Source organism: Bufo bufo, chromosome 10 (assembly GCF_905171765.1).
Source record: "Bufo bufo chromosome 10, aBufBuf1.1, whole genome shotgun sequence".
Lineage (NCBI taxonomy): Eukaryota > Metazoa > Chordata > Amphibia > Anura > Bufonidae > Bufo > Bufo bufo.
In genome coordinates this window covers 23,085,166-23,103,773 of record NC_053398.1, presented here as the reverse complement: position 1 = coordinate 23,103,773, position 18,608 = coordinate 23,085,166, and the positions used below count along the sequence as shown (strand labels likewise).

Below are 18,608 nucleotides of genomic sequence, written 5' to 3'. Positions count from 1 at the left end.
GAACTTATAAATAAACATCCGACTGGCTTGATCCCAAACTAAGGAGCATATGGGTGAGCCCTATAAAACCCCTAGAGCTCTCCCTGACTGCTATGCCCATACAAAGGTCTTTATGGTAGACGATTGCATGCCCGTGTACCTCATACTGTCTGACACCTGAAAACCCTATAACAGTGAGGGGACACGACCACCGGCTCCCTGCACTTAATACGGACAGAGTCAGGGTCACCTAGAATCAAGCCAGCAAGGAAACACAAATAAAGGAAAAACACTTATCTGAGGAATCAGCAGTAGCAGCCTCCAACAGTGAACAACTCACCCAGGAAGAAGTATAAACCGCAAAGTGAGGCAGTATGGGAGGGAATATAAAGGGAGACAATTAGTGTAAATAGGTGACAGCTGGGAGAAGGAAAGGAGATGACAAAGTGAAACCAAAACAAAGAACGTCATGCAAGAGGTAGAGAAGAACGTCTAACAGACCTTCTCACAGGACTGGCGGTGACAGGTATTCCTATCACCAGCGTTTATGACATAACCATATATCCACCTCTGGGACCTGAACCTATGTCAAGAATAGGGTTCCCATGACTTTCCTGTCTGGTGAGTTGGCCACCGGGTGCAAGTGGCGAATGAATGAAGAGGTGACCACTCTCTAATCAATTCCATGGGAGGTACAGAAACATCTGAGCCCACTTGCCTGAAATACCCTATTTAACTCAGAATCCCCTAATATATTTGAAAGTGGGTTTTCCTGACCAAGACATCCCTAAAAGGGATGTCCTACAGAGGCAGGTTCCTCACTCTAGAACCCACCTCTCTCTCAATAATGGAGCCCCACTGGGAACGGCGAGCACAAAGCACATGCGCGACCACCCCTCCTTTCACTATTATGGGACTTCCAAAAAATAGAGCGTGCTCTGAAATTTTTAGAACTCCTATAAGGGTGGTCGCACATGCGTGGCTTTCTCTCCACTCACTTCGTGGCCCCAATTTTTGAGAAAGCTGCAGGTCCCAGAGTTGGGACCTACACCTATTAAACATTTATGGCACATCCTATCAATATGCCATATATGTCCTAGATGGAAATATCCCTTTAAGGTATTGCTCATTTGGGTCATTTATTAAATATTTTTAATATTTGACCTGAGCAGTTACTGCTTTACTTTGCAGAATCTGGAGCTGATTGACCATGTATGTTACTGCTCACAGTCTCACTGATATTAGATAATCACAGTGATATAAGAATATTATACATTATACATATAGTACATTCAGATTGCTTTTCCATGGAGCTGACCAGTTAAATGGTGGTTCCTGAAAAATATGTTATCACGAATTCTGTGTGGTACTATTTTGCCTTGTGGAGAGCACTTAGTAGGTGTAAGGAGTCTAAGGCCTATTTCACATGGGCACTGCGGGAAAAGATGCGGGTGCGTTGTGGGAAAATGCACGATTTTTCAGCGCGAATGCAAAGCGTTTTAATGCGTTTTGCACGCGCGTGAGAAAAATTGGCATGTTTTGTACCCAGACCCGAAACCGGACTTCTTCACAGAAGTTCGGGTTTGGGATCTGTGTTGTGTAGATTTTAGTATTTTCCCTTATAACATGATTATAAGGGAAAATAATAGTTTTCTTAATACAGAATGCTAAGTAAATTAGGGATGGAGGGGTTAAAAAAAAAAATTATAATAATTAAACTCACCTCATCCACTTGTTCGTGCAGCCCGGCTCGTCTTCTTTCTTCTTCTTTGAGGACCTGTGAGGAAAAGGACCTTTGGTGACATCACTGCGCTCATCACCATGGTGGACCATGTGATGGACCATGTGATGAGCGCAGTGACGTCACCAAAGGTCCTTTTCCTCCCAGGTCCTCGAAGAAGAAGAAAGAAGACGAGCCGGGCTGCACGAACAAGTGGATGAGGTGAGTTTAATTTTTAACCCCTCCATCCCTAATTTACCATGTTATAAGGGAAAATAATAATGATCAGGTCGCTATCCCGATCGTCACCTAGCAACCGTGCGTAAAAAATCTCACCGCATCCGCACTTGCTTGCGATTTTCACACATCCCCATTCACTTGCGTTGCATGAAAAAAACGCACAATATAGAGCATGCTGTGATTTTTCACCCAACGCACAAGTGATGCGCGAAAATCGCCGCTCGTCTGCACAGCCCCATTGAAGTGAATGGGTCTGAATTCAGTGCGTGTGCAATGCGTTCACCTCACGCCTTGCACCCGCGCAGAATTCTCGCCCCGTGTGAAAGGGGCCTAACAGATCCGAAAAAGGTATGCATACGAGGCCTCTTTCTGGCACCACCTGTTAGGAGGCAGCTATCCTATAACTCTTATATTCGATATCCTATCCTCCGGTAGTCCATACTCCGTGCATGCTGTCCTGCCCAGCTGTTCTCAGAACTCCCATAGAAATGAATGGAGCATGCTGGGAGTTGACCAGTCCCGTTCCTATTGCCAACCACTGCCAGCCGTACCCCATCTGCTAGTGTACAGTGCATACATGAACATGGAAAAAACATTACCTAACAATCCAAAAACTTCAGATACCCCCAGGTCTGGGGGTACTGCCATAGAGGCGTATATATAGATTGGGGCTGTCGAGATGAGACAACCCCTTCCATACTCATCCCACCTCCCTACAATGCACCCCAGATAGACACTGGAGATGCCTAGTCCTCTGGTCAAGCTTGGCCGAGTGCTCCTGTAACAGAACCCCCTTTGTTTAGTCCTTTCTCCACCAACAACGAGACACAGCACAACTTTCTTCCAGGTTGCAGATGTGAAGAACTTGACTCACGTTGGAACAGATGGATCTAATCACCGCATTTGGCCGCCCCTAGGAGAAAGAATTCGTATCAGACGTTGTTAGTGTTGGAGAAGAGGCCGCGAGAAGCTTTTGTGAATCCTGACGCCCCTCTTAAAGAGTCCATACATGAGACGAGAGCGCACCTCCTCGGCATCAGAGTCTTAAAGGACCTCGATATGGATTATTATTACGTGCAGATCCTATCTGTGCTCCTGCTCATCGCTCGCCCAGTCCCTCCATGTGCCGCCCAACATGAAACCGTGATACGATACATTGAGAAACGTATCTTAGCCCTTGAGGTGAGTGATATGATCATTTTCATCTAGGTCGCTTTTGTTACGTCTGGCAGGGACGCTTTAAGACTTAAAGGGCAACGTACGTATCCAGATTATGTATTGTATGGAAGTACTTGGCTTCACATAGGTCTTACAGTTAGTAAATGTAAAACCTGGCATCACTAATGAACCCTAGCATACTGCCTGGTAGGGCTGATCCTGCTGATTAAAATGATACCTGTCTTGTGAAAATCGGTTGTGGTGTTTTTTTTTAATTCGTTATGCAAATTAGAGCTTCAGTATAGCAAGGGGCATGGCCAGCGCTAGCCGGGGCGCACCACCAATGAGGCCAGGTGAGGCGATCGCCTCAGGCAGCACTAGGTAAGGGGCAAGAGCGGGGGGCATGTCCTTTCTGCTGTAGCTTTCTCCCTATCACAGCTTAGGAGGTGTCCTCTCTTCTGTAGCTCTTTTCCTGTAACTGACACAGTTTCTAACAGAATATAGGGCTGGTGACAGTTGAAGATTTAAACTGAGCGCGTGCGACCACCTCAGTGAAGTGGACAAGACATAAAGAAAAGAACAAACAGCAGGTGGCGCTATACAGATACATTTTATTGAACAGCTTAGTGGCGATACCAAATTTTTCATTACACGCAATTACCAAAATATTCAGATCCAGGTGCTGGTTTGAAAAATGTAAAATATGTTTTGTGGCACAACCCCCTTAGGGCTCATGCACACAAACGTTCTTTTTTTTGTTCTTGTCCGTTCCGTTTTTTTTGCAGGCCGTGTGCAGAACCCTCCATTTTAACCTGTATGCATTCCGTGTCCATTTGTCCGAATGTCTGTTCCACAAAAAAATTTCTTATTCTTGTCTGTTTTGCGGACAGGGACAGGCATTGTTACAATGGATCCGCAACAACAAAAAACGGATGCAAAAAGGACGTCACGCAGATGTCAATACATACGGTCGAGTGCATGAGCCCTTAACTTCAAGATGAGGATTGCTACCTCTGTATACTAGAGATTAGACTGTAAGACTCGGGGGGACTGATGAATAGTTTTAATATTAACCATAGAAACATTAAGAACATATTTTCCTATTTTCGATCTCATCCATGGACCCAGTTAAAGGGGTATTCCGCTAGGATATGCCCCCATTGTCTGATAGGTGCGGGTCCCACCTCTGGGACCTGCACCTACAACAAGAACAGAGCGAGAACAGCTGTGGCTGGAGGACACCAGATTTCCCGGGGTCCGTACACCACAAAGCGCTGCTCCCCGCTGCTCCCATAGAAGTGAATGGGAACGCACCACGCACGAGTGGCCCCTGCTCCCATTCATTTTTAAGGGACAGAGACGGAATTAGCTGAGCCAGCGCTTGCCCCATAGAAATTAAAGAAGGGCGGCTGTGCATGCGCATGCGCAGTGCGCCCTCCGTTCCTTTCCCCACTCCGTTCTCATTGTAGGTGTGGGTCCCAGAGGTGGGACCCGCACCTATCAGACAAGCGATATGTCCCCATTGTCTGTGATGGGAATACCCCTTTAAGTGATGGTTTATCCGCTGTTATGTTGTTTTTCATGCTCAGCTGGCGTTGAGAATCTGCTGAAGACAGCTCGTTGCTGCTGCTAAACCCAGGAGATTAATTAGACACGCTTTTAGCACTTTTACACTGTTCTATCCTAAAGTGTTTCCATCTAATATCACATATAAGGGAACGCACACAGACCGGGTCCGGGAAGAATTCATTTGAGACCTCAAGAGTTATTGTTTTATATTTTTTATTTTTTCGTTTTATTTTTTAACTCTGTTCAGACTGTATCTGATGCATACATACAGAGGTGTCATTCCATGTATATTATTACAGTATATTAGATGACAGATACAGTAGGTTGTACAGGATTAGAAAAACATGGCTGCTCACCTGCAAAATAAAAAGTGCCCCACTTGCCCACAGGTCTTGTCTGGTATTGCATTGCAGCCCAATTCACTTCAGTGGAGCTCAGCTACCAGACACAACTAGTGTTGGGGCGAACTTGCGATCTGCAAGTTCGGCGTTCAGGTTATCTAAGAATTCCGTAATGGACCATAACAGAATTCTATGATGGAAAGCACCACAAAAGCCTATAAGAGGCATTCCGATAGAGGTCTATGGCCAGCATAGACTTCTATTATGACGGAATGCGATACGGAATGCCTCTTATAGGCTGGTGCATTCCATCATAGAATTCCGTTATGGTCTGTGATAATGGAATCCAGTACGGAATTCTGAAATAACCCGAACGTCGAACTTGCAAATCGCAAGTTCGCTCAACACTAGACACAACCCATGGATAGGTGTGGGGCTATTACTCTACCAGTCTGTTGATAGTTTCTTGTTTATTGTATTTTTATATTTGTGTAACCCATCTAAAAGTACAGCTCTTTAAAATAAATAACAATAACAACAATAATAATAATAAAGAGATACTATAAAATATAGAAAACACACAAAATATCCTCCACTCCTATGGTTCCTTATGTGAGTGAAGCTTTGTTCACGTCACCGTTCAGCCTTTCCGTTCTCCGTCTCCGTTTAGGAGCAGGAGAACGGAAAGGACGGAGAAGGCACAGAACTGAGCCAAACTGAGCCCTTAGGACCCCATAGACTATAATGGGGTCCGTTATGTTTCCGCTCAGAAGATGATTTTGAAGCGGAAACAATAGTCAAAATTACTAGGGTCTCCGTCTTGTCTTTGTACTTGCAGGCTTACTCCACATTGTTTTCTACAGAAGCTGTCAGATTCCCGTATTAGACTCATAAAGTGTCTTCTAACATTTTACCCCGATGTCAGCTTCTGTAGAAAATGCTAGCTAACTCATTCCCCGTGTATATATTATGAAGGTTGAGTTTGGCTGATAACCACTCACATCTCAGACTACTAGGCTACAGATGTTCTAGATTGAATATGAATCTCTACACTGCGCATGCACTTATAGTGCAATTAAAATGATGCAAGGAATAAAAAAGTCTTGCTTCTATGTGTGCAACAACCAGGTCACAGGGGCTGGAAGGGTGTGGAAGCAGTTGTACGCTGTAGTAGTTATGGCGCTTCCTGGGCTCGCACAGTAATGGGAAGGGCACATCTTTCTTCACACTCCAGGTTCTCCTGCCTGGTGAAGGTGCCCTTGCTGTTGCAGGTTGGGAGGTGCAAGGCAGGGTCCCGGTTGTCGTGACGTCAGCACTTTGCAGTTTAGTAGTGCAGGAAGCAATGAGGAGGCAGCTGTGTGGCAGAACAGTTCTTTACTGAAGAATTCAAATGCCAACAGATCAGGACAGTTCTTATCATGCGATGGACCGGCAGTTGTTCACACAATGTACTTTCCCACAGAGGTTACACATCTCGCAGCTGGTAGATAATAGGCCAAGATGTCTCTTAAAAGTAATTTCCCTTACTCTGCACTTCACTAGCTGATTCTGACATAAGCATCCAAATTTGAGGTGTAGATTATGTTAGATAATACAATGCAACCACAGGGCAGTCCATTCATTGCATTCACAGCAGGCAAACTCTTCTGCACCATTGTTTGAACAGGTTGCTGTACTTACAGTACATTTCCACCTTGGGATGTGGAGATTCTCCCTGTGAGCCAAACTGTGCTTTGGTGTGCTCAGGTGCTGGAGGCAACTCCTGAACACGGGTGCTGTAGCGTCAATAAGTCCTTGTCAGATGGGTTATCTCTACTGGACTTTCTCTTTTACATCTGGTCTGCTTCTGTAGATCTTCTGGCTCAGCTCTGAACAGATCTGGGTCCAGGCTGGCTAAACTGTCAGCATTACATCTTTGCATGACTCAATGACTAGCTAGAATAAACTCTCTCTGTAATAACCTGACCCCTCTTCTACATATATAGATGGTGACACCAGCCCCATCTAGTGGTGGCTATGAATATGGCTTTTTATTAACATGTGCATACAAGAAATAAAATGTATGCGTACATTACACAGAAAGATATTTTCTTTGTAGTTTACAGTATCCTGAGCCTTTTTGAGCAGGATACTGCTTGTGTCCCAGAAGATTAGTCATCTCCCACTTCCTATGTCTGGCTGTAAGACAACTGGATGCAGAAGGAGCCTCCCCCACTGCTCTGTCTGCAATAGAATACCAAAAATGTTAGGTTCCACCAATTGGTTTTACACCACCCCATCAGTTGTTTTTTGGGCACAAAATGGAAGAGTTTGATAAGAAATTAAAGAGGTGTTCTGGGTTTATATATTTTTATATAGCCATTCTATCAATAAAAGGGATTGTCTGGCTGCATCAGTCATAGGACCAAGAACAAAGGACTTTTTAATTACAATAAGAGAACTTTTGAAATACAATCAACACAAAAATGTCCTTCCTCCCTTCCTATGGCGCCCACTGAACTGTAATCGTTGCAGTAGTGCTCAAGTCTGTACATAGCCCCCATGTTCATAACAGCTAGACCTCAGATGCATTTAGATTTTAACCTTTATTTCAATCAATAAAACCATTTCTTCCACCGTTTCAGGATAGACTCTACAAATGTGAACAAGATATTCAGCAATACGTACAAGAATTCAAAGAACTGGTACACAAGATGGTGTCACGGCTGGATAATCTCAGCAATCATAAAGCTGAAGTGAGGAATGAAATGGAGAATCTATGGGCAAGAGTAGAAAGAGCCGAATGGGACATTGACTACCTTGAGAGCACGGTGTCCTCAAACACCCATATAGAGGTTGATGAACATCTAGTAGAGAAGCAGGTGGTGGAAAAAGCAAAGGAGAAGAAAAAATTGCTGCTCAAATCAAGTACGAGTAAGTAGTAGCTTTACACAGGATTAATTGTAGTGGATATTTTAGGAGTACAGATGAGCAAATCTAATCGATTCATCTCATTGGCAACAGTTCTTTACCTGTAAGGGGCTGTCCCCACAGATGAAGAAGAAGCACCCACCTACCTGTTGATTGACAGGGCCAGGCAAGATGTCCGGGCAGTCTGGTGCCTGTACTGCTGCTCCAAGTAGCGGTCAAGGCACCGAGGCTCTGCTTTCGCTACTGGAGCTGCGACTGTGCACGTGCCACTATACTTCCAGATAGCAGCACATGAACAGATGTTGCCTGTGAAGCGGAGGCAGAGCCTCTGCCCTTGTGCTGCTCCTCAGAGCAATGGAGCAGGTGTCAGATTGTCAGGGCCAGGCGAGATGTCCGACCCTGTCTATCAATAGCCTGCCTAATTAGGAACCTTGTTTCTGAGGCCCTGATACAAAATCTATCCCTGGGTCACCAAGCATCAGACACTATTCATACTACTATCTTCTTCTGTGGTAGAGAGGCTTTTGATCACTCTCAGATACCAGGGCCCGGATATAACATTTCATCTACCATATGGGTGGGTGGGTCATTGGTGGTCTTGATAGCCAACAAAAGTTGAAGTTGCAAAAAGTTGCAGTCAACATCCAACATTGTTGAAGGACAAGGAAACATGGCACCATGACCAAAGGACTACACAGAACTGATGGAGCTTTGTTGTAAAAATCAAAATGGGGCCTCATTCAAACGATTGAACCCTACATCTTAGTCAAGAGGCAAAGAACTAGATGCTTCTAATTCCCACCTCTGTAGCATTTTGTTCGCTAATATTGAATGGTTGAGGTGTGGAGGCCCTGTACAGGTTCACAAAGGCCTAAGGAGAGGGGTATCGGGCTAACATGAGCTGGACACCCTTTTCTTATAGGCCGCATAGCAGTTTCACGGGCTCCCACAAGGTTATGTAATACTTGCCAACTCTTCCAGAACATCTGGGAGGATTCTGGAAAAAGGGGAGACCTCTCAGATTAGCTGTAGAGGAGGCAAATCTCCAGAGTGCTGCAGAAACTTCAGGAAGAACATCCCTGATTGTGTGGCGTCAGGATGTGACATCATCAGACACAACCCCAGCGCCCCCAAAACAGTCATTGAGGAAGATAAACTGCAACACTTAAAGGGACAGGGCATAACTGTGATGTGGTTTGCAAAAAAGGGGGCATACTGAAAACATTTCAGCAATGCACTTGGCACAGTGTAATATTCAATCTTCCAGAATCCTTCTCCTAAACGTCAGCAAATATGTGTTATGTACACCAATGACTCCAAAACAGCTGACCGCCCATGAGATACTGGCTTGGCTATAGTCCTAAGTTATGTCTCAAGGCCTGGTTAAAAGGTTGACTGTTTACTTGTAGGATAGCTGCCTTCCAACTGATGGCATCAGAGGCCCAATTTTCTGTTCGTTATTATACAGAGAGCTAATTTGGACACACCCTTGACCGTAACAGCCACCCAAGATTTCTACTGAGTTCAGTAAGGGACAAAATAAGTTGACACTCGAGACACGTCAAACTGTGGTAGACAGCATCATGCGGTACTATTTACTGTTTATATAGTAAATCAGCTGCAAGAAACCGAACAGGAGGTGTGTTGGTTTGTTGCAGCGCCACCAGCAGGAAATTCAACATTGCACAATGGGTAATCTGTATAGTGTAGGACATGACAGGTCCCCTTGAGTGAAATAAGCTATTGTAACTGCTCTCCACTCTGGTCAAGAGATGGGGATCCTGAACATGGGTCCCTACCCCAAAATTAATTGAGAATTTCCTACTAGGTCTTATGGAAACAACATTATTACGTTCCTCTATTTCAGGTTGCACAACAATGCTGGCTCAAATCAAATCTCAGAAGACGGTGAAGAAGGCTGGAGGTACCATTGGTGCTTGGATGAAGAATACTGGTGACAACGTGGACAATATCTATTTCTTTACTGATTCCATTAACAACGTACTTCTAGAATTTGCCAACACCGAAGAATTCACAAGTCGGGACTACCTGCAAAAAGCTGAGAATGTAGTCTTACCTTTCTTCTGGCAGGGAACAGGTCTCCAGGTCTACAACGACCATGTCTTTTTCCATAGAAATGGCACAGTCAATGAAATTATAAAATACAACATTCAAACCAATGTGACACAGTCCATGAATATAGAAGGAGCTGGAGACATCCCACCTTATGAGCTTCTACCATACACAAAAATCGATCTTGCCATGGACGAACAAGGTCTTTGGGCCATTCATGGAAATTCGACCAATGGTGGGAACATTGAGCTTACCAAGATAGACCACAACAAGATGGTGGCTGAACATATGTGGAGCACCACCTGTAACAGCCATAATGCAGAAGCTGCGTTTGTTATATGTGGAACGCTGTATGTCATGTATAATAGTCCAAGTGGGGGAAGATCCCACATTGACTGTATTTATGACACCTCAGATCTCATCGATAGTCATGAAATCCCTACACTGTACTTCCCAAAGAGATACAGCAGCCATTCTTCTGTACATTACAACCCAAGAGACCAAAACATCTATGCCTGGGATGATGGATACCAAATTGTGTATAAGTATGAATCTAGGAAAAAACTTGAACATATGTAAGGTACATAGAAAAATGAAAGAGTTATGAAAATAGCTTAGCTAAAAATAAATCAAAAATGTGCTGCTTGGGCTGCAGTACAATTTACGTCAGTTTTTATAAAGATCATCATCAAATAGAATTAGTTCACTTTACTGCACAGCCTAGCTTTATCTAAAAAATGTGTATTTTTAAATATCCTATTAGTGAATTTTGAGTTAATACAAGGTGGTCGCCAATCGGGACCTTTACTTACTAGCCAGAGTCAAGTGCAGCTACAGATAAGGTCTCTTGCTCTGGAGGACCCAACATGTACATTAGACCATTGATTACAAATAGAAGAATGTAATGCTTTATATCTACTGTGATGGCATTGCAGAGAAATTTAAAGAGCCTTTTGGACAGACCCCTCCCCGGCGTGATTGGACCTGCAGAGAGAATCATACTTACCTGATCCCCATTTGTGGGTTCCAGTTCCTTCGCTTTCTCTGCCGCAGATTTCCAGTCTCCCTGTATTAACATCTGGTTTGACCCGGGTCATAAGGCCACTGCAGTCAATAACTGGCTGCAGTGTGGAAATGTCCTGACATGTATCATATTACTAGGTCACATGATGCATTGGGAACACATTACCACTGTGGCCAGTCATTGGAATCAGTGGCCACATGACCTGGGTCAAACCAGATGTTGAAGCAGGAAGACCTGAGATCTACAGCAAAGGAGCTGGTAAGGTAGCAAAGGAGCCAGTACCCAGTGGCGGGGATCAGGTAAGTAAGATTCCCTCCGTGGGTCCAGCCACACTGGGAGGGAGTCTGCACGAAAGGCCCACGGAGGTCAGCAACCACTTTAATAAATTTTTTCCCATTGACATGCATTAATGCCGGATCCGGCCACGAGTGTTCCGGCAAAACGGATCCGGCATCATCGATGGTCAGCTTTCCAATCAAACAAGCTGCTTTAGGGTCTGTAAGTTGACACAGCTTCACTGTTAGGCCTCTTGCACACGAACGTTTTTTATTCTGTTTCCGTTCCGTTTTTTGCGTTCCGTATATGGACCGTATACGAAATCATGAATTTCAATGGATCCGCAAAAAAAACAAAAGGTACTCCTTATGCCTTCCGTTTCCGTATTTCCGTTCCGTTCAAAGATAGAACATGTCCTATTATTGTCCGCATAACGGACAAGGATAGTACTGTTCTATCAGCGGCCAGCTGTTCCATTCCGCAAAAAAACACAATGCACACGGACGTCATCCGTATTTTTTGCGGACCGCAAAATACTGAAAAAGCCATACGGTCATGTGCAAGAGGCCTTAGTGGTTAGTATGGTGAACAATTGCTGGAAACCTCCCAGCTGCTGGGGGTGGCCAAAACATGAAGAGGCTCCATTTCAAGTTTAACCCATTCATTCTGGACATGTGGCCAACTGACATGTCAGATTTCCAAGTTAGATGATCCGGTCATGTGTAGGACCTGTCAGCTATCTTAAAAGGTATGCTTTAGTAAATGCTGGTTTTCCCGTGAAATAACAATGTTCCGGTTATCCCTCCTGAAAATGCATGAATAAATGGACAACTGGGCACAGGCTCAGACTACACCACAGGGGAGCAGGTGGATTCCCTGGTGGGCCCCTGAGCAAGGGTGAGTCCCCCCCAGCACTCCATCCCTTGCACAAGTGGCACATGGCACAGTAGATTGGCGCACTACATATAAATAAGCAGTTTAAACAATCTCAACCAGCCTATGCATCCATATAAAAAAAACTGGGTAGATTATTTAAGAGACTACCCAGTTTATTAAAATAGATGCATTGGGTTGCAGAGAAGATATGTAGGCACATAGGAATGCCAGCCATAGGAATGCAGGGGCTCCATAATCAATCATCTTGGGCATCTTGCTGCTGTCTGCCTCTGTATGAGCAGGTAGCAATTGCTTGCAGCTATGCATTGGGCCACCAGACTGAATTTTACTGCCTCTGACTGGGTGTTACCATTCTTCTTGTTCCCACACCGTCTGATACTGTCATTGCTGAGTGTGCAGTGAAACAACCTACCGAAAAACGGAATGGTGAGTTGTCAATTTTTTCGTGCATTTCCAGGAATAACAACAGAAAGCAGAATTGTAAAAGCAAGAAATGCTCCAAAAATGTTATTTCATAGAGAATGCAAGCATTTAGTAAACAGAGATGTAAGGAAAGTTTGAGATGTTACAATGTATCTAATGTTGGTCAATGTGACAATACTCAAGTGATACAATGGATGGGAGAAGCAGAACCTTCAATACAGAACGTGGAAACTGTAATATACTGTAATTATAAACATAACTTTAACTCATTCTCGGTATGTCTCGGGTCTGATCAGTTCTTGCAGAATTTTGTTAGGATACTTTCACACTAGTGTTAAAGTTTTCCGGTATTGAGTTCCGTCCTAGGAGCTCAATACCGGAAAAAAATCCTTCCATTTTGTCCTAATGCATTCTGAATGGAGAGCAATCCGTTCAGTGTGCATCAGGATGTCTTCCGTTCAGTCACTTTTTCAGTATTTGGCCAGAGAAAATACCGCAGCATGCTGCTGTATTTTCTCCAGCCAACATTCTGGAACACTTGCCGGAATGCTGGATCCCACATTATTTTCCATAGAAATGTATTATTGCTGGATCCAGTACCAAGTGTTCTGGAAAAACAGATCCGGTTTTCCAGTCTGCACATGCGCAGACCCTTAAAAATGTAAAAAAAAATCTGGTATTTCAATGCATTTGTCAAACGGATCCACATCCGGATCCAGAAACAAATGCCATCCGTTTGCACATGGATTTCCGGATCCGACAGGCAGTTTCAGCAACGGAACTGCCTGCCGGATTCCTCTAACGCTAGTGTGAAAGTACCCTTACTTTGCTGTATATTTGCACCCATTAAAATACATAACATCAGCCACGGGAAATAGACTTCTATCAGATTTGATCAGATTAAAGCTGCTGTTGTTCATACTTTATTGTCAAAATGTAGAGGAAGAAATCTGTTGATGGATCCTACTCATTATTATTTCATTCCAGTGTTCACTTCGGCATCATCTAGTGCAGAATAAAAATGATCTATTAAGATTCATCTGTCAATAAGGTCAATGGAACATGGGTGACTTTTTGTGATTGTGTTCAGCTGGTCTATGGGCAAACTGCGGCTCTCCAGATTGTTGTAAAACTACAAAACCCAGTATGCCCAGTCTGCCTACAGCTATCAGCCTACAGCAGGGCATGATGGGATTTGTAGTTTTACAACAGCTGGAGAGCCGCAGTTTGCCCGTCACTGGGATAGCCCATCAATTTGTGACTGGCAGTGGACTGATGTGTGAGAGAAGCCAAATAATAAGTTGTAAACACCTTTTGTCAAATTTTGTAAGTTGCAATTCCAACATACACCACAAGGTGGCACAAAAGACCAAAACGATCACTGGATTTTCTACAATATTTATCACTAGTAGGTAAAGCATAAAGCAGCATAAATCATGACTTTATTACCCTCTATATTTAGTGTATTGCACACGGTCATCAGAAAAAGCTATGGCAACATAAGCGTTCACATTTCTTCGACCAGGACTGGGATACTTCCTATTATTTGCTTTGGCTGTAAGCAGCTGTGGATTTTAAAATGTAGTTTCCTTATGGATTTATACGTAGTACATTATAGAATTGCTGAAGTAGCAATCGCACAATATAACAATGGCAGTGTTACACTAGGTGCACGTCCAGGACTGACGATCTGATTACAGTAGATTACTGGCTGCTGTTTATGACAGCCTGTACTTTGCCCATGTGCTGCTCCCACCAGGCTGCCCTACAACAATCCATGTCTCTGCTGGATCTAAATAGCTATAGGGAGCTCTGAACGTCCTGTACATTATAACAAGGCGACAGCAGACTAGGATAGGTCATCAATGTCCAACTAGTGGGGCTAAGCCCCCTACTGATCACAGCAGTGCTAGGACAGCATCGAGCCAGGACAGTGTCAGCTGAGGACCCGGCGGTCAGACCACTACTGATTGAACATTGATGGCATGTCCCAATAATACCGTATGTTGTTAAAGGTGTCGTCTCAGTATCACAGCTTATCTGCTATTGACAGGATAGGGGATAAGTGTCTGATCCGTGGGGGTGTGATCATTGGGGCCCCTGCCAATGACTAGAACAGGGGCCCATGTTCCCTATTTGAATGGAGTGGCAGTACGCACGCATGACCGCTGCTCCATTCAAACAGGGGAACACAAGCAATAACCCCTTTAATGCTTTTAGTTAAATTACCCCTTTAAGAAATTCCCTTACATTCTTAAATTTGGATTCCATTTCCTTCCATTTAAGTGAGGAACCTGGCAATTTGCAGACATAATGCACTCTCCAAGACCCCGTTCACATAGAGTTTTTTGCCGGCGGAATTTGGCGCAGACTCTGTGCCATAAGGCCTCCGGGAGTCATGCTGAATCTGCCTCCCATTGTTTTCAATGGGCAGCCGTGCTGCAGTTCATGCGGCCTTAGACCTGTCCGTTGTAGGCGCGCGTGGTGTCCCGTCAGCGAACCGCAGAGGGGGTCTTCTCATGGTTTAGCCCCATTCTAGAGATGAGTGACGTAATCAAAAATTTGATTCCGCTGCTTCGAAAAATTTCCCCAAAAAAATTTGATCCGTAACGAATTAATTTGTCACAAATCGCATTCCATCGCCGCGGTCCCCCGTCATTGAACCCCTCAGACGCGCGTTCATTGCTGATTGTGGCATATGACAATAACGTTGAGGTCTTTCAGGGGTTAAAAAAAATAAAAAAATACATACTCACCTCATCCGTTTGCTGGGGGAGAGGTCGTCGCAGCCATCTTGTGATGACGTCACCGCGCACAGCCAGCGTGATGACGTGGCAATGTCATCACGTCACCGCCCGCAAGGTTTTGCGCAGTTTCTTCAATCAAGATAGCCACGACGGCCTCTCCACGAGCAAAGGAATTAAGTGAGCATGGTTTGATTGATTTGTTACCACGAAGCAGGTGGAAATTCGGCTTCGTAGCGAATCAAATTTTTCCTGAAATTCGGATCGAAGTCAATTCATTTATTTCACTTCAATTCGCTCAACACTTCTCCATTGGATGGGGCTAAAGCACAAGCAGGTCCACGGCGTTCACACTGGCGAAACCTACTGATTTTGGAGGGCCAGCCGACCATCGCATGTTCCAAATCCAATTCATCGCCAATGGCAGATGTTGGGGGATGAAAAAAGAATTTGGCTGTTGGATTTCAACATGTCTGATCTTCTGTGCTTACGCCAGTTGGCAGTGGCTTGATATCCTCTTCCAATCAAGAACGCGTGTATGCTCAGCCGAGACGATCATGCATGTGTATGGGAGGTCAGCAGAACGAGAGGTGTGCGACCGCCTAAAGATGCACTGAAGGAGGCTGCTGCTGACCCGGTAACAAGAACCAGCCGTACTCCGGGTTACTGGATACCGAATGACCTACTTGCGTTATCGTACAGTAAGTGCGTAGTCCTGTGTCTGACTCACTTCTAATGCAATGAGCAGTGAAGAGCGGCAGGGGCAATATTCGAATTTGCGATATTTCACGAATATTTGGGCGAATATTCGTCACATTCGCAAATTCGTGATCTCATCATTATTTTCTTGATTGCTAAAATCGTAAAATTTGCAATAAAAATTTGCGAGCAACACTAAAGATATTGCAGCCTTCATGTTGTCCCACAAGCAAGAAGCAGTGAGGGATCATGGGTACTGATGGAAAAAAAAAATCTAGAATATTCGCGATTCCGAAGATAGAGCACTATATTCTAGATATTCGCAAATTCTCCAAGTGCCAATATCCGCGCTAAAAATTCACGATTAGAATATTCGCGATCAACACTAGCAATGAGCTACATATAGCCTGTCCTGCACTGATATCTGTCCTAGAGGGTTCTGAAGGCACAGCATGTACTGTGGTTACGTTCTCAATGGGTTATGCCATCCCTAAAATGCATTTCCCACCAGGCCGGTATCACTGCCAGTGGATAGGTCAGTGGCATAGTTGGGGGGCTAGCAGGACATGCTAGCTGTAAGGGATGCTCTCTGTTAAGAATGATCACAAAACAATCCTTCCACAAAGGCACAAGCACTTGATGATTACAAGTCACTCTAAAGAGGTTATGCCATAATTGATGTGCAAAATAAAAATCAGAGATCATATAGTACATGACAACCTCTTTCTAACAAAGCTAGAACCAGCCCTGTACCTCACATGGATCCAGAGATCTCCACATTCATTGCTTCAATTACTCTACTAGATTATCCTGTGCAGACAGTGGTGTACCTTCAATAAAGACAGACCACGTAACTGCTACAGGGCCCAGGGGGACCCAGTAATGATCTCCCTCCCCTCCTTCCGCTTGAAGGTGAAAACACTGCAGTTTTATGCAGCTGCCAATAAAGGGAAGCTCAGTGCAAACATATTATTGTAGCTTCCATTGCACTGTATAAACTCCTATACACGGAGCTCCCCCTAGTGTTGGCTGCAGATATACATCTTTGTAATATGTGAAAAGGAAGCTGAGAATTCATCCGTGTATTTATGTCATTTGTCTGGTGTAAATACATTGAGAAATTTGCTGTTCAAGAAGAGCTCCATATTTTTGAGGCACCCAGGGTCACACGGGGGTTCCTTGGGCCCAAAATATTCTCAAGGCTCTACCCCCATATTATCAATAATATGAAATAGGTTTTGAATCAAAGAAATAGAGCAGAATAGTAAATGATTGGCTCCAAAGGCAGCCAAATGTTTGTTTATTTTTCCCTCCTGGACCTTCGGGGCCCACCGGAGGATCCTCTGATGGACCACTCCAACCCTGGACACACCACTCCACTATTTCCTACACAGAAGTCGAATAAAGTGGTTGAGGCCTAGGGAAACTTTTTTATTATATTTTTTTAAATTAAAATTTATTTTGCTTATTTAAAAAAACATTCATTTGTCAGGAATCTTGGGAGTTGTGCTTTGCTTTCTACATTGCCCGGGAGTGATTGCCACACACGTAATTGTGAATTGGTGGCAAATGCGGTCCCATATCAAGTTTTGCAATGGGGATTTATGAGATCTATGTACGCACCGGCTTGCAGGGCCGCACCAGCCACTTCAAATATATTGCTGCATGGTACCACCTCTGGATAGCCATCTCCACTTCATGTCCCAAAAACTAAAAATCTGTGCAGCTTCCACTCAGGCTCACTTGTTCACATTGACTTATGCTTTAAAGGCCTACTACACACTCAGGACAATGACAGTTCCTAAGGCACCTGATGAGGTTTCTCCACCCGCCCACCTTCTGCTGCCAACCCACTGCTGAATCTCATGGTGCCCACAATCAGGCCTCCCAACGAAGTTCACCTTCAGCAGACCCCTTAGGCCAGTGATGGCTAACCTCCGGCACTCCAGCTGTGGTGAAACTACGACTCCCAGCATCAGGGGCGCACCACCAATGAGGCCAGGTGAGGCGATCGCCTCAGGCAGCACCAGGAAGGGGCAAGAGGGGGGCAGCAGAAGGTCAATGGGCAAAAAGGGCTTTCATTGTGGCAAAGGGGTTAGGTTAAGAAATTGGCATGGGGGGGGGGCTAGGTGCACCCCTGCCCAGCATGCTCCATTCATTTCTATGGAGTTCTGAGAACAGCCAAGCAAGTGTGCATCTTGGGAGTCGTAGTTTTACCACAGCTGGAGAGCCGGAGGTTAGCCATCACAGCCTTAGGTGTTAAACACTGATACACCACATCTCCTATGGGAACGGGGTTTCCGAAGAAGAAATACTTGTTAACCCGCCATATGGCTAAAGTCTTTTGCAACCCGACTAATGAGGTGTAGCAGTCTGTCTGGCCTGATGTCGCCTCAGGCTCAGGTGTATCTCGCATGAGCTTTTCGGGGATCTGCTGCAACCAATTCCCTGGTTCCATGTCTAACAAACTCATCTCGGGTTCTCCTTTGGTCAAGCCCCTTCTATGAGGGATGCCCCAAGTTTTAGGCTTTCCTACCACATATCGGGGACACCAC

General features: G+C 44.6%; 1 protein-coding gene across 2 annotated transcripts; it reads left to right on the top strand.

The window, feature by feature from the left end:
• The first annotated feature begins 2,801 nt into the window (after positions 1-2,801).
• OLFML1 (olfactomedin like 1) lies at positions 2,802-11,461 on the top strand. Of its 2 annotated transcripts, none has more exons than XM_040409264.1 (3): positions 2,802-3,121; positions 7,632-7,914; positions 9,785-11,461. In XM_040409264.1, exons 1-3 carry the CDS (start codon positions 2,999-3,001, stop codon positions 10,567-10,569), a joined length of 1,191 nt encoding a protein of 396 aa, XP_040265198.1. In that variant the 5' UTR covers positions 2,802-2,998; the 3' UTR covers positions 10,570-11,461. The 2 variants fall into 2 exon arrangements, with proteins under 2 accessions (XP_040265198.1, XP_040265197.1); XM_040409263.1 differs by having other exon boundaries at positions 7,632-7,920.
• The last annotated feature ends 7,147 nt before the right edge of the window (positions 11,462-18,608 follow it).

Bases quoted from the DNA above. Each gene is read 5' to 3' on its own strand.
- OLFML1 (XM_040409263.1), top strand. From the start codon at position 2,999: ATGGATTATTATTACGTGCAGATCCTATCTGTGCTCCTGCTCATCGCT. The intron at 3,122-7,631 runs GTGAGTGATATG...CCACCGTTTCAG, and splicing joins AACGTATCTTAGCCCTTGAG to GATAGACTCTACAAATGTGA. The intron at 7,921-9,784 runs GTAAGTAGTAGC...CCTCTATTTCAG, and splicing joins GCTGCTCAAATCAAGTACGA to GTTGCACAACAATGCTGGCT.